The following is a 21,333-nucleotide window of genomic DNA, read 5'->3' on the forward strand; positions in this document are numbered from 1 at the left end:
TTTCTGGGGTTCATATTTTCAATATTCCAAGAGCTTTCCCATCGTCTGGAACTCAAAAATCACATTATTGCTGATTATAATGCACCAAATTCATCATATAAATTCATGAAAAGACCTTCAAACTATAACGGAATCGATATCATAATTTACAATTTTGCATGCAGAATATATATATATATATATATATGTGTGTGTGTGTGTGTGTGTGCGCGCGCGCGCGTCAATTTGCATTTCTTTTCTTCAAAGAAATCATATGTTGTCTCTAATCGTGTGCACCATTCAAGATTATCACAAAAAGGATCATCTACCTAGCATTAGATTTCACGAAAAATCGTAATAGGAGAATAAATAGAGAATTGAGTTTAGAATATAGAACCCAAATTTCATTGATAACTTTCCTTTTGATTATGTCTTTGATGTTGTCTATTTGGTCACCTCCACAGTCAAAGTCAGCAAAATACCTTGAAACTTTGAATTTCTGCGACACTTGATTACAAATATTTGAGTTCTATACAACAACAAACTATGTTTGGTAACTCCCCACTAATAGAATAACAAGACCTCAAAAAATCTTCAAGATTCTTCTATGAAAAAAATATAGATGATTTTGATGGACCCTACATCTTTGAGATAACGTCTCAAGTCATAATGTATAGTCCTTGATTTTTATTTTTATTTTTACTTTTCCATATGGTAGAATTTCATAGAGATATATAATGACTTTAGCATATCTCCCATCACTTTTCCACATGATAGATTTTTCATATATATATTGACTCTATCATATTCCCCACTATTTCATAGATTTTTTTTAAAGCATTTCATGTCATCTGATATGTGACAAGTTTTATCCCAATGTATTCAACCATACCAATTGAATCATCAGTATCCATATCCACTCTAATGTGTGTATTTGCTGCTCAACTCATAAGGACAACTATCTTCAAATTGTTAGAACACGGATGATAATACTATTAGAGACATAAATTGGGACTTGCTTGGCTTAAAGGCACGTCGAGTCGTTTGTTGAAGATAGTTGGAGTCTCTCCACAAGAAAACAGAAGAATAAATAACAACTCTATCTTCGGAATTCAATAAAGCCACACAACAAGTAGCATTCAAGAACGTTTCTATTCTATTTTTGAATATGTGATTTCACTTTTTGATCAATATCTCTCAACTATTTCAAAGGAAAATTGTTTGTGTATTGCTTGCCTTGTCAAAGAAAAATAAGAACTATTTATAGGCCAAATAATTCTTCAAAGTGAGCTCTTTCATAAAAAGAAGACAATGAATAATTTCATGTATTCTAGATTTTATTTATCAAAAGATTAAAACGTATAAACCAAACTAGTTATGTGAGGCCCGTGCTGAGCCCGGGCCCAAACTCAAGATATAAAAGTAGATATTTTAACTAAAGAAAATATAATTTGTGTTAGTACAAGTGTACAATAACAACAACAATCATATACCCATTGTAGTCCCGCAAGTGGGTAGTTATATGAAAGCAAAATTTTCATTCCACTCCTTTAATATTTTAACTTCCATTTTGATGAAATTATTTACTTCAAATCAAATGTCGAGCCAGAATTTGACATTTATAACTTATGTATCCTAATTTTCTGAAGTTATTTAGTTCCAAATAAATAATCTATACATAGTTAATGAACTTTTAAGACAAATACGTACTTTAACTTGTGCAGCGGATGGAGCTGATTCTCTCTTAATTAGGGATTAGGGGTTCGAACATGGATATGGAAAAAATCTTTGGAGGAAGGCTCCTCCCGATAAGCGCGATACAGTGCGAATTATTTAGATTAATTGGGCTCAAATGCAAATATCAAGCACCAACCAGAAAACCAAAGAACATGAAAAATGAGGTAGGAGGTTCGATAGTTTTTGAAAAGTAGACCTTAAAAATAAAAAAATAAAAAAATTGACTTACATAAATAAGATTAGGACCTAAAAGTAATTAACTAAAAAGTTTTAAAAATTTTGAAAATTATTGTGAGGACTACAAAAGTCCCCAGGTTCGATAGCTTTTGAAAAGTAGACCTTAAAAATAAAAAGCAAAAAAATTGACTTAAATAAATAAGATTAGGACCTAAAAGTAGTTAATTAAAAAGTTTTTAAAAATTTTGAAAATTATTGTGAGGACTACAAAAATCCCCACATTTGCTCTTATATATAATAGTAACAAAAAGTTAATTTGAGGGATCATGTATTACCAAAATAAGTTTGGAAGTGTCTAGATTTATTGAAAATATACTTTAATATATATGCAATAAAAATCAAATACAAGGGCAAAATTGAAATTGCAAACCATTTGGTTAGCAAACTCTCCAACAAGAAAGTTGAGAACTAACTAAGGCCTACAAAATTCATTACATTGCCACTTATTATATATAGTAATGAAGATGAAACTTGTAAATTCTTCAAATTCATTTCATATTCATGTACTTTAAGAAATAAATACTTTTATCAAATACGTAATTTCAAATTTATTGAAACATTTGTTCCAATGGTTGCTTGTATTCAATTTTATAAATTTGTAACCTAATTTAATGGCAATACCAAAAAATAATAGAGAAATACAAACTGGACACTCTAACTGAGTTCCGTACCACCTGAACCCTCCAAGAAGACGTTTATTGTGTCACTTGGACACAAAATTAATGCATCTAGACACAATAAGTGCGTGCAATTCACAAAAAATAAAAAAAAATAAAAAAATTATATTTTTGGTTTGTTTTCCAGTTTATAAGTGTCCTTAGGGACCCACTTTAGTAAGCATTATATATTTGTTCACACTCCTATGAGATGTGAGTGAGACTTACACCGCTAAGTATTTAAGTGACACATAAAACGTCTTCTCAAAGGGTTTAAATGGTACAAATTTCAGTTGAGGTATCCAAATGAAATTTTTTGAACAAGTTCAAGACCTGTTCATGTATTACACCAAAAAAAAAAAAAAAAAGAGTTACTTAGCTTAGGAGTTAGGACCCCACTACAAGTCCCATTTATATTGCTCCAAGAGTCCAAACATGACTTTTAGAGTCATGATGATATTGCTGAGGAACACGTCTTTACCATAATATTTTTCAATTAGCAATAATTCTCCCATTAAACATGGTGGCATGGCCTTCATTCTCTGCTTTGCTGAGCAGTTGAGCAGAGTAAACAGTGTTACTGTGAAATGGATATTGGCCTAGCAGTTGGAGGTTCTTTTCTCTCCTCAGCCTTGAACATGATCTTTGATCGTCTGGCTCCTCGTGGCGATTGGCTGAATAATATTTTTCAGAAACGGAAACAAGATCTTAGCCTTTTCAACAAGCTGAGGATGACTCTGTTGGGCCTTCAAGCAGTGCTGGATAACAAGTTACAGACATCAAATCGATACGAAACTGAGTGGCTAAGTGAGCTCCAAGATGCTGTGGACGATGCAGAAAACTTACTGGAAGAGATCAACTATCAAGTTCTCAAGCTCAAGGTGTGGAAGAAAGTATTTTATTCATAAACTCAATCACTCTATCAAAGTAGCTAGCAACATCTTTATTTATAATAGTACGAAACCTACTTGACTTAAAATAGGAAAACCTATTCTCATATAAATTCTAACTAGACATAAATTAAAATATCAAATCCTAACCGATCTTGATTTCCTGCAACTTTGAATTATTTTTTCCAACAAAGTGGAAGCTCAGCATCAATACTCGGGAGAAACTAGCCTGGTGAGTGATCAATTTCTTGATAACATAATGCCCAGGGTCGAAGATATCCTTCATACCCTGAAAGCCTTGGAAGCACAAATTGGTAACCTTCGCCTGCTGGGAAACTCTGGTTCGAGTAAACATGAAACTCCTAAGCGACACCCTACGACATCTATAGTTGATGAATCTGCTGTGTATGGGAGGAAAAATGAAATTGAGCAATTGGTTAATCGCCTACTTTCTGTTGATATAGATGGTGAAAAACCAAGTGTAATTACTATTGTTGGCTTGGGTGGGCTTGGCAAGACTACTCTTGCTAAAGTTGTTTACAATGATCCAAGGGTGCAAAACCATTTTGATTTGACAGCTTGGGTATGTGTTTCTGAACAATATGATGTTCTCAAAGTTACAAAAACACTACTGGAAGAGATTGGTTCATCAGGCTCAATTGCTGATGACGATCTTAATCAAATGCAAATCAAGCTGAGGAAACAAATAAAAGGGAAAAAGTTTCTTTTTGTTTTAGATGATATTTGGCACGACAACTATATTGACTGGGTTGACTTGAAGAGTACTTTTGTGCAAGGAGAAATAGGAAGCAAGGTCATTGTGATGACGTGTAAGGATAGTGTTGCCTTGATGATGGACACTGAGCCGATGTATTTGAAGACTCTATCAAGTGAGGAATCTTGGAGTTTGTTCGAGAGGCACGCATTTAAGAATAAAGAACTCCGTGAACATCCAAAACTTCAAGAAGTTGGTAAAAGAATTACAGACAAGTGCAAAGGGTTGCCTTTAGCTCTAAAGGCAGTAGCCGGTCTCTTACGTCTAAAATCAGGGATTGAAGAGTGGAGAGTTGTTTTGCGAAGTGGAATATGGGAGCAATCACTAATTTCTTCGGCAGGCATATTACCTGCATTACAACTGAGCTACAATGATCTTACCCAGAATTTGAAGCGTTGTTTCGCCTACTGTGCAATATTTCCTAAAGATTTTGCGTTTGATAGAGAATATGTTGTTCAATTGTGGATTGCTAATGGTCTTGTGAAACAACTTCAAACAGATAAAACAATTGAAGATACAGGCAACAGGTATTTTCTTGAATTGTTATCAAGGTTGTTAATCGAACAGGAGTCCAAGAAATTCATGATGCATGACCTTGTTAATGATTTGGCACAATTTGTGTCCTCGAATCTCTGTCTTTGGTTGGAAGATCTCCAAGGATCTCATTTGTTGGAAAGGGCTCAACATCTATCTTACTCTATGAAATACCATGAAAAGTTTGAGAAATTTAAACTCCTCTACAACCTAGAGCAATTGAGGACGTTGCTACCAGTAAATCAATCTATGTTTAATTGGTTTCATCTGGACAAGGAAGTGCTACACAATATATTTCCAAAGCTGGTATCCTTGAGAGTGTTATCATTGTCTAACTATTATATCACCGAGCTACCTGATATCTTGTTCATCAAACTGAATCAGTTAAGATTTCTGGACCTTTCTTATGCTCATCTAATAGAGTTGCCCGCTTCAACTTGTGTGCTATATAACTTACAAACATTGTTGTTGTCACATTGTCAATATCTTGTTGCATTACCATCAAAGATGGAAAATTTGATCAGCTTGTGTTATCTTGATATCTGAGCCTCTCCTCTCTTAAAAATGCGGCTAGAAGAAAGCAAGTTGAAATTTATCAATGTTTTATTAGGAGCTAAGTGTGTTATAGGTGGATGTGATGGTATGGGGATTGAAGAGTTGGGTGACTTCCACAACCTCCATGGGTCATTATCAATCTTAGAGCTGCAAAATGTTGGCAATGGGAAGGAGGCTGCCAAGGCAATATTGAGCAACAAAGAGCACCTTGAAGAACTATCGTTTGAGTGGAGTTAGATGGAACCTGATGATTCACAAGTTGAGCGAGACATACTCGATAAGATGAGCCCAAGTACGAAGATAAAGGAGCTCAAAATAGGTGGATATCGAGGAACAAAATTTCCAAATTGGTTAGGAGATCAATCATTTTGTAAGCTGGTGAACTTGTCTCTCGAGAACTGCAATAACTGTGATTCGTTGCCAGCATTAGGACAACTTCCTTCTCTGAAATTCCTTATCATTCAAGGGATGCATGGAATATCAAAAGTGACTGAAGAATTCTATGGAAGTGAGTCTTCAAAAGAGCCATTTCAATCTCTAGTGGAACTCAAATTTAATTGTATGCCGGAGTGGAAGGAATGGCATGTGTTAGGGAAAGGAGAGTTCCCTAAACTTGAGTATCTTTTCATTAATGATTGTCCAAAGTTGATTGGAAAGTTACCAGAAAAGCTTTGTTCTTTAAAAATGTTGAATATTTGGAAATGTCAGGAACTCATCTTGGAGGATCACTGCCAACTTAATCAGTGCGATAATCTCCATGACTTCTCAGTTACTCATCTCAAGGTTAGTAACCGCCTGAAGCCTAGAAGGCTTTTAATTCCAACCGGGCTTAAGGATTTCAGAGTGTGAAAGTCTTGAACGGTGATCAACACTCAACACAAAAGCAAGAGTCTGAGGCCATTTCCGCTAGGAGGTTTGGTTGCTCCCAATTTAAAGGTGCTTCCAGAACTTAGGTAGACATGTGATTGTCCATATCTTGAGAAATTGGTGACATGTGATTGTCCAGAAATTGATTCTTTCCAGAAGGGGGTTTGCCCTTCAGTTAGAAAGCTTTGTGTTGTCAATTGCAATAAACCCTGAATGGACAAAAGAAGTGGCGTTTACAGGAACTCCTCAGTCTGAGAGAATTAGTTATTGGGGAAAATGATAGCGACGAGGTTGGGGAACTGCATAGTAAAATTTTGAAGACTTGAGTCAAGCAACCTGAGAACACTAAACAGCAAAACTCTGGAAAGCCTCATCTCTCTGGAAACTCTACATATTGAACAATTCCATAAGATACAGTCATGACTGAGAAAAGGTATTCTTCTAGGCCTCATTTCTCTTCAACACCTGCATATTAGTGAAATTTACATAAATACACTCATACGCGCACATATATTGTGTCATTGTGTGTGTCTCTATCTGTATATATTAGATGTATATTTTCTGTGAGATTCATTCTGGATATATTGTTATAATGGATGCTAGCTACAAATTTGAAGCTGTTGTTTGTAGCTTCTATGTCCAAATCAATTATTTTAATTCTAGTTCATTCCTTTGTAGAAAAGAAAAAGTTTTGTCAATCTGCAAAAATGCAAAAGATAAGTAATGTTCTATATTGCATCTTTGGAGTTTCTCATTAGGCATAATACATAAACAGACCCTCAAACTTGACCTCAGTTGGCAAGTATGACCTCGAACTTTGGGCGTGCACAAGTAAGCACCTCAGCTTGTATAAAGTTGAACATGTAAACACAAATGCTGACGTGATACACAAATTATGGAGGTGTCTAGATGATCATTTTGTAAGTTGGAGTGTTCAACTGACAGAGTGGAGACAAGTTGAGGTGCCTACTCGTGCACACTCAAAGTTGGAGGGCATACTTGCCAGCTGAGGCCAATTTTGAGAGCCTGTTTATGTACTATGCCTTCTCATTAGCATACTGACCTTTCCGTCAGGTTTTTTCTTAGAGTTTTCTGTCTTTGGTTGAGTTTGGAGATACTGAAATGGACATGAATTAGAAACTAGCAAAAACATAACACCATTTGGATGTTCCACTGAAGGAGAATGGAACTTCTTTTCAAAAACTTGAAGACTATCATCTGAACTACGAGGACTTACACTTACCTGCTTGGTTGAACAATCTAAAAGAGTCTGTGGCAGTGAGGATATGGGGAAGTTGATATAACAGAATGTACATATATCAGTGATAATGTTATGGAGCTCTCTAAAATGTGTTGTTTCTTGGATGAAAGAATTGCACAACTATGACATGCATACCAGATAATAGTGTTGTTGCTACAGAACAAGCATTTGATTGATTTGGTGAGTTTTTTAGATTTAGGTACCTATAATGTATTGGTGTTCTGCAGAACCTTATTCTCGGATATCCTTTTCTATAGAATATCTTAGGAACTTAAAAGGATCTAGTGCCTTGAATTTGATAGTTCATATGTAAATTAACTTAACAGCATTGCTTCATTTTCTCCTCCTCCCCAGCCTCAAAAAAAAAACAAAGAACAACTAAGACTAGAAACTCAAGATTTCAGCCCAAAACATCTTTTATGCAGAAATTATCCTAAATCAATTCAACATAATACGTATATTTTGCTAATTTACATACTAACTACTGTTTCTTTACTGTTCCTGCATGATGTAAAATGACCTTAGATATGATTTTGAGTATTTCTTTTGCAACTTTATGGCTTCCAATGGCAGACTTTCCTAATCAATAGCTTGTTGGGTGAATCGGTTTGGGTCTGTTGACTTGTTTGTGACAAATTGTTTGGGCATGTAAGGTTGAAACAAGGAGATGATAATTAAGGATAGGATCTTGCTAAATTTATAACGGAAGGCCAAAATCCGTAAAACAGCAAGATCTATAGAAAAAATGACGATAAAAGAAGGGAGCTCTATCCTACTACTCCATCAAAAGGTGGTGGAGTTTGCAAAAGTTATCAAGGGAAAAGAAATCAGCTCCGGAAATCAGGGAGTAGTATGGTACTTTATGACTTCTCTTATGGGCCATTTATTAGTTAGTTTGATACTATATAATTCTATCAAGTGCAGATTTTGTTATGGTTGTAACAGATTGGAGCTTTGCGTTTTCCTTCACACTTCGTAAATTTTTTTCTTTTTCTGGGAACTTGTTGCTTTGAATTATGTCAATATGCTATCTGGTGGTCTACTCCCATTCTGTAGTTAGAGGTTATTACATCATTCATCAATTGGTCAAGATTTTCCTGGTTTATGGGATTACTTTGACTCTTTGAGCAGCGATAACTAATCTCTTTTGGTTATAAATGACAGATTGGTTATCGAGGATGTTAACACTGACCAATTAGAGGATTGATGATGAAGAAACAGTGACTCAGCTACGAATTTGGAGTTGAAGAGTATGCAGTGGCGGAGCCAGGATTTTCATGTAGGGGGTTCAAAAATTCTAAAAGGTAAATAAACGAAAGGGGTTCAACATCTACTATATATACATAATAAAATAATTTTAACTTTGAAAATACACTGTAATTTTTCGCCAAGGGGGTTCGGATCCCCCTGGACATAAGCTGGCTCCGCCTCTGAGAGTATGTACATCTTGAGCCTGGTGATGACCATGCTTCTTTGGAAACAATACTGTGTAAAACTGGGATTCTTCGGTCACAAGTTAGTCAGCTTATGCAACAATGTAACAGATGAGAATCCTGGAAATTTATTCTCAAGCACTGATGAATCAAAATTGCTTCTAACAAGTAATGCCTTAGCAAATTCTGCTCTAAGTTCTTTTGATCGGCTGACGACGCTCTTGTATTTTGAATTTATAATATGTGATGTAGACTTTGTCCGCCCTGTAGATATGTTTGATATGGCTACACATTTTTCTAAACAGAAAAGTTACCTTTTTGTGCTTCATCGCGTTGAATTGTGAAAATTAATGACTAATTAATGATTGTTTATCATGTTTTAGGCAGTTTGGAGTACTGGGATTTGAAAGATGTCAGGAGAATTCATCACCCGATTTTTGGGGTATGCAATTTACTTATCTTCTAATGTTTTGTGTTCTACCTATTGTTTTGCTTTATTCTTTTTTTCTTTTCCAGTTTAGTTCATTTTTTACTGACATGTGGCGAAATTTGTTGACTTGCAATCTGGTTCTTGGATAGGCATAGCTTGTTTTTGAGTGTTTTGAGTCTGGTCATTTCAATTAATTTATGTTTGGATTATCAATATGATTCATATTGTTTATCAACTTGAGCTTGTAATTTTCTCCTTTGAAATTTATGTTACTCATTATAAACACGATTTAATACTCTCTATACTGTTTTGAAGAATTTGTACTGAGGAACATGAAAACACGTGCAACGCATGTGTCCAGAAATTAGTCTCTATATAATTAATCTGTACTATATATTATATACTAATTATTAATTAATCATACTTTTGTTATACATTAATTACCTATCGATGATAGTTACGGTTAGCCGGATGAGAACTATTTGTAAAAATTTCATGTGGCGCCTATTTTGGTGGCGTCATTTAAGTAATACCCGGCGGAAATTTTATTTTGTACCGTTACCTGCTTTTGATTTTAAAATGGTGTAAAAAGACAACTTTGTCTTTTTTTTACTTTTGAAGCTGATATCATTATTTTACGTTTTTGTTTGTGTGAAGTTACATCGTCGTTGCTAACATTTGTATTCAGTTGTTTTGATTCTTTTGCAAGTTGATCTTCTGCAAATTGAAGGTACAATTTTGTAATGTAGGTTACTTGTTATTTTGAATTTAGTAGCTTGTAATGTGGTTTTATATGTGATCATTGGGGATTTAGCCTGCGATTACGGTTTTTAACCAGCGACTAAATTTTTTGTAATGTTTTTCTGTTGTTGAATCAATTTGAAACGAAGTTGAAAAATGTGCAGCCATTTAGGGTTATATTATATGCGAAATTGATTTTTCAGAGTTTTAAAATGTAGTTATTGATTAATTTCGAAGTTATTAACTATTATTAACTAATTTCGAAGTCAAGCGTTATTTGTTTTTGTAATTTCAGCAATTATTATGGCAGTAGATCATGTGATTTTTGAGGTTGGCTTGTAAAGTTCAGACACCTGTGCATGAGCATTGTCCTTTTTTGTCTTGAAACATGAAGCGCATATGTATGAGTCGCATTTTTTGTATATATGAGGTGCATATGTATGAGTATTTTTGTATTCTTTTTTCTTTTTTTTGGAGTTTTATATGATATGAGACACCTGTATATGAGCATTGTGTTTTTTTATCTTGAAATTTGAGGCGCATATGTATGAGTCCCATTTTTTGTGTTTTTTTTTTTTTTTTTTTCCTTTTTGGGATTTTGTATAACATGAGACACTGGTGTATGAGCATTGGGCTTTTTTGTTGGGCGCATATGCATGAGTAGGGGTGTACAAAGCAAACCGACAAATCGCACCAAACCGATAATTCGAACCAAACTGAGAAAAAAACCCGCCTAATGGTTTGATTTGACTTGGTTTGGTTTTAAAAAGAAAAACCCGAACACTATTGGTTTGGTTTTAGCTAAAAAAAGTCAAACCGAATCAAACCAACCCGACATTACATTTATTAAAATTTCAAACATATTTTATACATAGAAATATTTATTTATAATGTAATTTATAAATGTTTCTTTAACTTTTTCATAGTTTTTTGTCTTTTAACATATTATTTCAAACTTGGAATTAGAATTTTGAATGGTTTAATAAGTTTTATAGCTCAATGTTATTAGTAACTCAAATAAAACTCAACAAAAATCAAATCAATACTAATGCTAACAGAAGAAATTCATATCTAACACTGGAATGACAATAATTTTGATATCTATTCTTTAGTTTTATATTAGTTTAGAAAGTGAAAATACATAACTTAATTTTATTTTTTTCTTTAATATCTAATCATGTAATTAATACTTATTAGTCGTACATATTTTAGCATGACGTAGTACTTTAAGGGGTCGTTTGGTATGAAGGATAAACATAAATAGTCCTGGGATAAGAATTTAGCAATTTCTTATCCCTCGTTTGGTTAGTAATCATGGGATAAGTTATCCCAGGAGTAAAAATAGTGCTGGGATAACTTATACCTGCCACAGGGTGGAATATCCAATGTATAATACTTTTAGTCCAACATACCAAACAGTCAATAAAAAATAACTCCAGAATAACTAGTCCCAGCATAACTTATCCCAACGTAATTAATCCCAGCATAACTTATCCCAGCGTAATTTGATTTTGAACCAAACGACCCCTAAGATTATGATCATTTTCTACATGCCTTATAAATTAGTTGTATTTATTGTAGCATGACTTAGTACTTTTAGATTATGAAAATTTTATTTTATGCAATTTCATTAATTTTTTTCGTTGAATATTTTAGTACAATGTCATCTCTCATCACGTTTTGTGTTATTTTCTTAATAAATATCTTAATTAGATAGTCGTATCTTACTAGGACTAAAGAAATATTTGAAGTACAAGTTATATGTTTTGTATGAAGACTTTACCGGGAAAAACCCGAAAAACCCGAAATACCCTAGCAATCCGAAAAAACCGAGAAAACCCGAGGTTGAAAACCCCGACTTTTGTTGGTTTGGTTTGGTGTATAGATTTAAAAACCCGATGCAATTGGTTTGGTTTGGTCTTTAAAAAATCCGAACCAACCCTGTCCATGTACACCCCTATGCATGAGTTCAATTCTACTAATAAAATGTACCCATAAACCAATAAAATAGATGGCGAATTTAAAAGATCGGCAAAAAAAGGCAAGGGAAATAGATTAAACTGATATCAAAGAATCAAGACAAAGTAAGCTTCTCATAAATCCCTTAATTAGCGAGCTAACTAGGGAAGTCCCATTATTAGAAATTAGAGGAGATTTCTTTTTAACCTTGTCATATACAAAGTCCACTGGTCAAACTATTTTAGATTCACATCGTTAAAGTCCACTAAGAACTATTTTAGATTCACATCGTTAAGTCCACTAAGAAAAAACAAACACTTCTTATAGAAAAGTTCTCTATTAATAGTGCTTGAACCTAAGGATGGAAGAATTTCAACCATCCTACCACACCCCAGTGGTATCAAATAGAAGGCATAGTATATTATCTGCTAGCATGTGCTATAAATGTTGGCTTTAGTGCATTGTATTCCACAACCAACAACGATAAATCTGTGCATCTAAGTGGTACCAAAACTTTGATTTACTGAAATATAATTTCAGAAGATTGAAATATATATGTACAAAAATTTCCAAAAATATAGTCACATTTTCCAATACCATGAGCTAAAGCAGGACAGAAGGTTAGAAAAGCAACAACACAACTAAAATATCAAGAAATAGTAATTCCAATTTAGGTAACAGCAAAAGAAGGGACACTTCTCTTGTATGTATATATATCTGATGATGATACAGCAATTTGTCTGGCTCTATAATGGAAGCAAATTTATTGTCATGGTTCAACAAATGAAACCTCAAGGACAATTAAGTTTAATCTTATGAACTAATGAGATATTATTAACAGTAATCAGATGATAGCATCTTTGATATATAGTTCTATGGGATTGGAGAACTAAGACCCTCTTGAGAAGACAATGACCTGAGAGTATGTTGCCTTTTTGAATGGGATAAAGATGGTTTCCTCCTGAATGACGGCCGCTTTTTGAGTTGATGCATAGTTCTCTTGGCATACATTGATCGGAAAAATGGCGTAGCTTTCTCTTTTAGCTTGAGAATGATAAAGAATAGAAGCCTGTACATCACGATGAGGGCGTATAATGCAAGTAAATCCCACCACTTTGAATGATCCAACGACAATTTGAACATATTCGTGATGACATATTCTCCTGTTAGTTTATCTCCGCCAGGAATTAGCGGATCAAATACAAGTCCAATCATATCATTCTTATATGATCCCTGCAATAGTATCAATATGTCATCTTCTATGAACTCGTCAAAACTATTCTTAATACATAGAATCTGTTTTAAACTGTTTGGCCAAGCTTCTAAAATTAGGTTTTTTTTTTTTTTGGTTGAAAAGTGCTTTTACAAAAAGTACATTTGGCGAGAAGCAGTTTGTGTTTAGCTAATAAATTTAAAACACTTTTGAGCAAGAATTAGTATTTGGTTAAGCTTTTAAAAACTGTTTCTAAGTGTATTTTCTCAAAAGTGTTTTAAAAACATTACTTTTGGAGAGAGCTACTTTTGTTAGCTCCTACTTCTATTTAAAAAAACAGTTTTTTTCTCCTTAAAAAGTTTGGTCAAACACCTCACCTGAAAAAGAAAGCACTTTTTTTTTTTTTAAGAAGCACACTTTTGGCCTTGGAGAAGCTTGGTCAAACAGACTTTAGTCTACATTCATTGATAAAATTTTATCAAAATCTCTATAGGTACTAAGAAAAATTTTCCACAAGTTGCAAAATAGATCACATGCTGCTTTAGTTGTTACCTGTAAACCCCATGCCCCATAACCGATAAACGAAATAGGATAGCGCCAAATTGGCTTGGGAAGATCTGGCAGCAAACGGAAAAATCCAGCAGTCATCATCATGATTCCCTGTATAAAGCAATGCGAGAGTGTAATTACTTAGACAAGTTTGGTAGATAAAATAAGATGAGAAGTGTGTTAAGCAGTAGTTACTTACAAGCACACCAGCTCCTGTTATGATTCCCATTAAGAAGTTTGGAACAAGTGCAGCCACAATCATCATGCAGCTCTCAACAACAGCGATACAACCGAAAAGATTTAGGCAGAAAAAAACATAACGGAAGAATCTAGCCCGAAACACCATGTAATAGGTGATGGTCCCAGTGATGAGTGAAACTGCAACTAAGAATGGAAATGATGAGAGAAAGTTTGCCAAAACGAATGCTCCAACACCATAGTGCCCGTTCAGCCTTTCTTTCGTAAAAACCTGTAAACGAGATATAGTATCAGTCCTAAAATGCTCTAAAACTCACAACAAAAAGACTCAAAATTAGCTGTCATGTCTTGTACTTGCAAGTCAGATAAAATTTATCTTCAACTCAAAATTAGGAACATAAGTTATATTTGGAAAAACAATTTAGTCGAAGTTCAATTTATTTTTGAGAGTCAACAAATGGCCTAGGATAAGCAATTTAGGACTAGCTCCTTTCATTAAGAGTACTCTAGGTGTTTGTGTTAGGATACTTCACTGGTGTTCAGTATTAAAGATAGTAATAAACGGTTGTTTACCTTCATTTCTTCTATGAAGGATGGAAAGCCTCCAATGGACATGAAAGTCATGTAGCCCGTGACAAATCCACCACAAGCTCCCCGAGCCAATATTGCTGTGTAACTGGTGCCGACATCATAGAAGAGGGTACCAACTGCAATAGCTACAATGATATAAATTACTATGCGAGACCAATAATATCCCTTGTCTCTCGACATGTTTACAAATGATCTCCGTGTCAATGTCGAAAGTTGCTTTCCCCAACCAGCTTGACTTCCTTTTACTATTTCAATCTCAACTCCTTGCTGCAAGCAAAATGATGCATTATGGAGCCTCTAAATTGAACAATTTAGTGCATACTTCTTGTAGGAACTCTTTTCTTTGATACTTATCAACATTAGACAAATGCTCATTGTTTAAACAGCAAAAAGTTAGAAGAATGCTAATGTTTTGAGAATTTCAAACTATACTTGATGGAAGCTTGCCTGTCACCTTTTTCTATTAGCTATTGCAGCATGTCAACAACCAGAGTTGCTTTTCCATTTATGGGGAGCGGTCTTGATTCTAAACGAAACATTCAATATCACCTCACAAGTTAAGTAATTTAGATTTCAATAGTTTAGAAGAGAAAAGTAGCCAACATGAAAAGCAAATCACATCCAGAACAGAGAAATTTTGCACACAAATAACACTTATCAGATATGTGTAAGACAATTTTTCAGCATGTTTTGCACGATGATTTGACCAACATTTCCAAGGGTTTCCAGCACTTGAAGATTTTCATCCTACGGACTGACACTTGCGATAAACTTTTTATTCCTACAGCTACTGGAACTCTTCCCCGTGATACTTAAGAAGTTAACAGAATTGTAATTCTTTAGATGTATGTTAACTATATTTAGAGTCTCAAAATATACATGCTTGCTGGAAGCATTTCAGTGTAGAGCATTCAATGAGTTGTCTGTTAACAAATAAAATGGCTATGCGTTTTATTAGACAAGCAAATCAAAATACAGCACTCATTCTCACTTTGCAGGTTGTGTGGCATAAATTTCAGTTATCTCCGAGGTGTAAAAAGCAGTGAAACAAAGGGGGGGAAATCACATATGAAGAGTGGGAAAAGGAACTAACAGTGGCCAAGAGTTCTCGCATCCGTGACCTGGCCCTTGCTGCATATGCTGAGTGCTTATATTTGCTGGCAAGCGTTTCTTTTATTTCTGCGGTTGCCATGTTCATTAAATAGTCACTTTTATGTGTTTCCTGCATAACAACAACAAAGATTATCTCTTGAGCATCATAAGCTTTTGAGAAAAGTATAAACAACATATGATCCAAAACATGGAAGATAAATGACTGTTAGTATGAATTAGAAATTAAATGGTATCAAAGATAGAAGAGCAAGTAAAACTATACTGGCAAAAGTTCTGATTGTGACATGTAAAACCATATGTGGTCGTTTAGTAAGCGGACAAAATTATCCTGGTATTATAATCCCAGGATTATAAGCATGGGACTAATTTATCCCATCTAAAAGGTGAGATAAAATAATCCCAAGGCTAATGGGATAAAGTGGGATATCCCATCTTTAAGTATGGGCTTCATTTTATACTTTGTTTAGTAGAAGGTATAAATTTATCCTGGGATAATTTTATACCTTATATCAAACATGGTACAAAATTAATCCCAAAATTAGTTCCGGGATATCCCACCTTATACTGGGATAAAGATTTTCTATATGCCAACAGAAAAACTAGAAATCCATCACTTGAGTCCATAGGTTTTCAGTGTATGTGTATCTGGAATCATAGTTCTGAAGTAACACCTCGAGCACTTTTATCTTAAAATTTTCAATCTATATATTTTTGAGAACGCGGTAAACATATATTGAAGGCTTTGCCAGTGCTTCATGTCACAAATTCATTGGGAGAAATGCATCAACAAGTCTAAATCCTGACACTTAAAGGGAATCAATAGCCAGCTTCAATTTTGAAGTCAAAGCTGATATAGAAGACTGATTACAAATAACAAAAGACTAACAAGAGTGGTCATAACAGGAAACTGCATAGCTATAGTAGCAGTTGTTGAAGTGTGTGCTCATCTTATCTAAAATTAAAGCAGTCCGAAAGAACAGACCCCTTATCACTTAATTATGTTATGTCTCAACAGTCAACAGTAGTCATACCCGAAGTCTTTGTGAGCCTTTCAGTGTGGCTGTGACGACGTCAAAGTCCGAATTAACACAACGTAGGAAATGATCGGATGGATTTCTCCTACTTGGACATGGAAATCCCGATTCAGCAAAGAACTGAAAAATCAATAACAATGTGTAAATATTAAATTCAATCTCATCAGAAAGAACAATTCTAACAAAGAAAATAACAAGTTTCTAGAATGCAGATGCCAATTTGAAAGTAACATTTTCAATACGCTCGCCTTTATTAAGATAAAAGATCATACAAATTTTATTACGCGTCTTACCTGTACTGCCAATTTTGCTTCTCCAAAATATACAGCCTCTCCACCAGACAACAGAAAGAGGTCATCAAACAAGGCGAAAACTTCACTACTAGGCTGATGAATAGACGAGATAACCGTTCTTCCATCACGTGAAATATTTTTAAGAGCTTGAACAACAAAGAACGCTGAGGCACTGTCAAGACCGGTGGTAGGTTCATCAAGAAAAAGTATACGAGGTCGTACAAGGATTTCAAGAGCAATGCCCAGTCTCTTTTTCTCTCCACCACTTATTCCTCTTAATTGCCAATTTCCTACCAACCGATCAGCACAATCACCTAGCCCCATTTCCATTATTGTCCCCTCCACAATGTCATTTACCTCTTCTTTCGTCATGCTAGTTGGAAGTCGAAGATGGGCTGAATAAGTAATTGTTTCTCTTGGTGTTAGAGTTCCCAACAGTGTATCCTCTTGAGTAACATAAGCCTGTAAAATTCAGGCAGTTCATCAAAAAGATCTTAAAGAAGAATCACCTTTGATTTTATTTAGGATCCTTGTTACACGTCAAAATCGGTTATCAACAAAAAGTTTCTGATAACAATGTAATAATCTTATTTTTTTTATTGAGCACTTTGGAAAAGGTCTTTAACTTCAACATGCTCACCCGTCACATTATTATGATAGAAAGTGTTATGTTCTTTCTAGAAAAAGTCATACAGGCAATCCTCTTTATAACGGTGTCGTTGTTCAGATATTTTTGGGCTGCAATAGCAAAATGATGTTATACAGAACATATAATATAATATAACATTGAAATAGGTTCCAACGAAAACTCGAATGTTATAGTGAAATATTATTATAAAGAATGACCGTTATAGAGAGGTTTGACCGTGTAACTGTTTGTTGTAAATCTTGAGAAATTGACATTCAAGATTTGACAACTTTTTACGAGCAAGCATGTGGTATGGAAGAAAAGATTAAATCAGAATAACTTACAACAACGCCATAATCCAACCTCCTCTTCTTCCCGTTGAGAAGGATATTTCCAGTCATTACCACATTTGTCGACAGCCTACCTGCAGTCCAAAGCCAATCATGATTTAGCAAATTGTGCAGATGTATTAATTCACTAAGAGGTGAATATGATCATCTACTTTTCCTCTCTTTTTTATTTTCACCAATAAATTCAGTGAGTACTTGAGTTGGTGCTGATATCCAAGAGTCAGATCGGTTTTTCTCGTTCCTTCTCTTCGATAAGAATAGGGATTTGACACGCAAAAAAAGAAGACGCGAAACTTATAGAGTCGTAGCTTTTGATACACCTAGGACATGGATTCTATATGAACCAATGGATCGTGACAAAGCTGCTTCGCCTGCTTCTTATTATGGCGGCTATGTTTTCGTGGCGAAAATGAACGAAAAGCGAGATGAGCACGTGACTTCCTGACTGGATCTAAATTCACAACTTAGTACTAATGCTACTCATTTTATTTACGGGTTTATTCGCTCAAACTCTGTATATGCCTTAAAAAAATTACTTACACTAAATAAGTACAAATAATATATTCTGAACTGATTAAATCAAACGGATTATGGTAGAATTTCGAACTCAAACTCATAATGTTCAAATCACGGACTTGCCGGAGATGATCAAATTCGAACCAACTTCAGCTTTTATTCCATGAATTCATTACATAGTTTTATGAATTATTTCCAGCATTAAATGAATTTATATTCCTCACTGGATCACCAAGTCAATAGGAACTTGCAAGGAAAACCTTGGAATAATCCATAGTTTCATATCCCGTCTGGATCACCAAGTCCATTTTTATTTTCTATAACGTGACTACACTTACAAAAACAACATCATTAAATGTGAAAATACAGGTATCCGATATTCTTATTTTCCAAATAATGGGAGAAAAAAAAATGTGCCTGATCAATAGAATAGAAGACCTTAGTGTGTCAATGGTAATTAGAAACCAAAAAAGTCTTTTTCAACCCATAGTATGTGGCTAGAGATTCACAGAGCTTAATTAACTTTCCATCTGCCCAACTACCTTGCCGACCTTTAATTACAGATCTGGCATAATAAACCCAATAATACATAGGTTTATTCTTCGAATTTCAATATATCTACCCTATTAAAGCCTACTTTCACATTTTACTGTGTACATGAACTATATTTACATTTTGTTAACATAGGTGAACAGGGATCCTTCACAAGAAAAGAAAAAAGGGAACTGTTAAAAATAAAACATACTCAAGAACTAATAGGAGCATTGGATTTCATTCTTCAACTAAATTGTAGAATTCTCCACACACACCCCAACAAAAAGCCCCAAAAGATGACATTCTTGAAAAATAGTGTGAAAAAGGGAAAACAAACAAACAAACAAAAAAGCACAAACGTATTCCAAGAAGTGGGCACAAGGATGTCTAATGGAGACTAACTTAGGTGAAAATTATGGGAGATCAAAGTTAAATCCTAGGAAACAATTATTATTTTTTTCGGCTTAATAATTAGAGGGCAACTGTGCTAGCGAGAGTAATAGATTCCTGATAGGACAATCAAGGTGCACCCAAACTCATCTAAACAACATTATTATAATATATAAGTATGATCCAAAAAGTTGGGTACAAGGATGTGTCTAACGGAGACAAACTTAAGTGAAAATCATAGGAGATCAGAGTTAAATCCTAGAAAATAGACATGATTTTTTTCATTCGGGTAATACTTAGAGGGCAGATTACTAGCACATGTGCTGGCAAGAGTAATAGATCCCCGATAAAATAATCAAGGTGCACACAAACTGACTTAAACACCATCATTATAATATATATTTCAAAGAAATGGGCACAAGGGTGTGTCTAACAGAGGCGAAATTAGGTGAAAATAATGGGAGATCAGAGTTAAATCCTACGAAACATATACTAATTTTTTTTTTCAGTCTGCTAATACTTATAGGGTAGATTACTAGCACCTGTGCTATCAAGAGTAACAGATCTTCGATAAAATGATCAAGGTGCATACAAACTTACTTAAACACTATCATTGTAATATATATTCCAAAGAAGTTGGCACAAGGATGTGTCTAACAGAGGCTAAAGAACAGAGTTAAATCCTAGGAAACAAATACTATTTTTTTTCATTCGGCCTAATACTTAGAGCTCAGATACTAGCACATGTGCTGGCAAGAGTAACAGATCCCCTATAAATTAATCCACATGCACACAAACTGACTTAAACACCATCATTATAATATATATATATATTCCAAAGAAGTGTGAGTGGGAGTGAAAGAGAGAAGAAATAAAGGAAAACCTGCTAAAGTATCAAGAAGTGTGGATTTTCCAGAACCAGAAGGACCCATAATAGCCATAATTCTCCCAGGTTCAGCATAACCGCTTAGACCTTGAAGCAACTTCTTAGTTGGTCCATGCCCAAAATTTGGCAACATTACTGTTAGATCTTCCCATACTAAGTATGCAACTCCTTGATTATGCAATACCCCTTTCTCAATATCACCACTTGTTACCTCTATCTCCATTCCATCCATCTCCAAATTAAGAACTCTCTAAAACAACAAGAAAAAACAAATAACCTTTAAACTATATATAATGACAAGATTTCTTTGTCATGAAATGATGACTCTAATGATCAGTACATATTTTTTTTCAGTTTATAAACTTCCAAAAAGTGCAACTCAAACATGTTTGCATCTATGTGTCTATATGTATTGAAGTTTTTTTTTGGAGTTAGATAATGGGCATTATGGCAAAGCTTTTATGTCAAAGGGATAGGTGGGAAGTGAGGGCAATTAATGTGATGGGGTCCAATTTGCTACTACTACAATTTATGCAGTTTACAGTTGCAATAAATAGATTGTTGCCGCCTAGCTATGAATTTATTATTTTATTTTTTGAGATATGACTCATGAGATAATTTTCCTACTTGATTCTTCGGTCCATTATTTGCCTTGATGTGTGCTTGCAACAACATTTTTAAATGAAAATTTAATGCTGATCAAGACTAATGAATGAAAAAGATGGTACGTCCTACGGTGGATCTAACGATACTTTTTCCATGTTATAATATCTCATTGATATTTGCATTAACGCTCTGATACAAGTAGAACAAGAAAACAGAAACCAAAAAAGGAAGAGAAAAATGTACTCCCTCCTTTATATAGACTCATCAATCATCATACATCTTTTAAGGTTTTTGCATGCTTTTTAAAATTATCTAACCTAGCGCCTTTTTACTTCAATTTACATGTCTCATTTAATTAAACTACGCAGTTAGAACATT

General features: G+C 34.4%; 1 protein-coding gene and 1 pseudogene across 1 annotated transcript; one reads left to right on the plus strand and one right to left on the minus strand.

Moving 5' to 3' along the window:
• The first annotated feature begins 2,674 nt into the window (after window positions 1-2,674).
• On the plus strand, window positions 2,675-9,647 carry LOC132643607 (putative disease resistance RPP13-like protein 1; annotated as a pseudogene).
• Window positions 9,648-12,701: 3,054 nt separating this feature from the next.
• LOC132643606 (ABC transporter G family member 15-like) lies at window positions 12,702-20,785 on the minus strand. Its single transcript, XM_060360074.1, has 9 exons — window positions 20,347-20,785; window positions 18,018-18,097; window positions 17,046-17,507; window positions 16,750-16,872; window positions 15,699-15,827; window positions 14,588-14,872; window positions 14,016-14,285; window positions 13,820-13,927; window positions 12,702-13,287 (listed from the first exon to the last, which is right to left on the minus strand). The coding sequence occupies exons 1-9, from the start codon at window positions 20,579-20,581 to the stop codon at window positions 12,928-12,930; spliced, it is 2,052 nt and encodes a 683-aa protein (XP_060216057.1). The 5' UTR covers window positions 20,582-20,785; the 3' UTR covers window positions 12,702-12,927.
• Between the last annotated feature and the right edge of the window lie 548 nt (window positions 20,786-21,333).

This window comes from Lycium barbarum, chromosome 6, assembly GCF_019175385.1.
Source record: "Lycium barbarum isolate Lr01 chromosome 6, ASM1917538v2, whole genome shotgun sequence".
Classification (NCBI taxonomy): Eukaryota; Viridiplantae; Streptophyta; class Magnoliopsida; order Solanales; family Solanaceae; genus Lycium; species Lycium barbarum.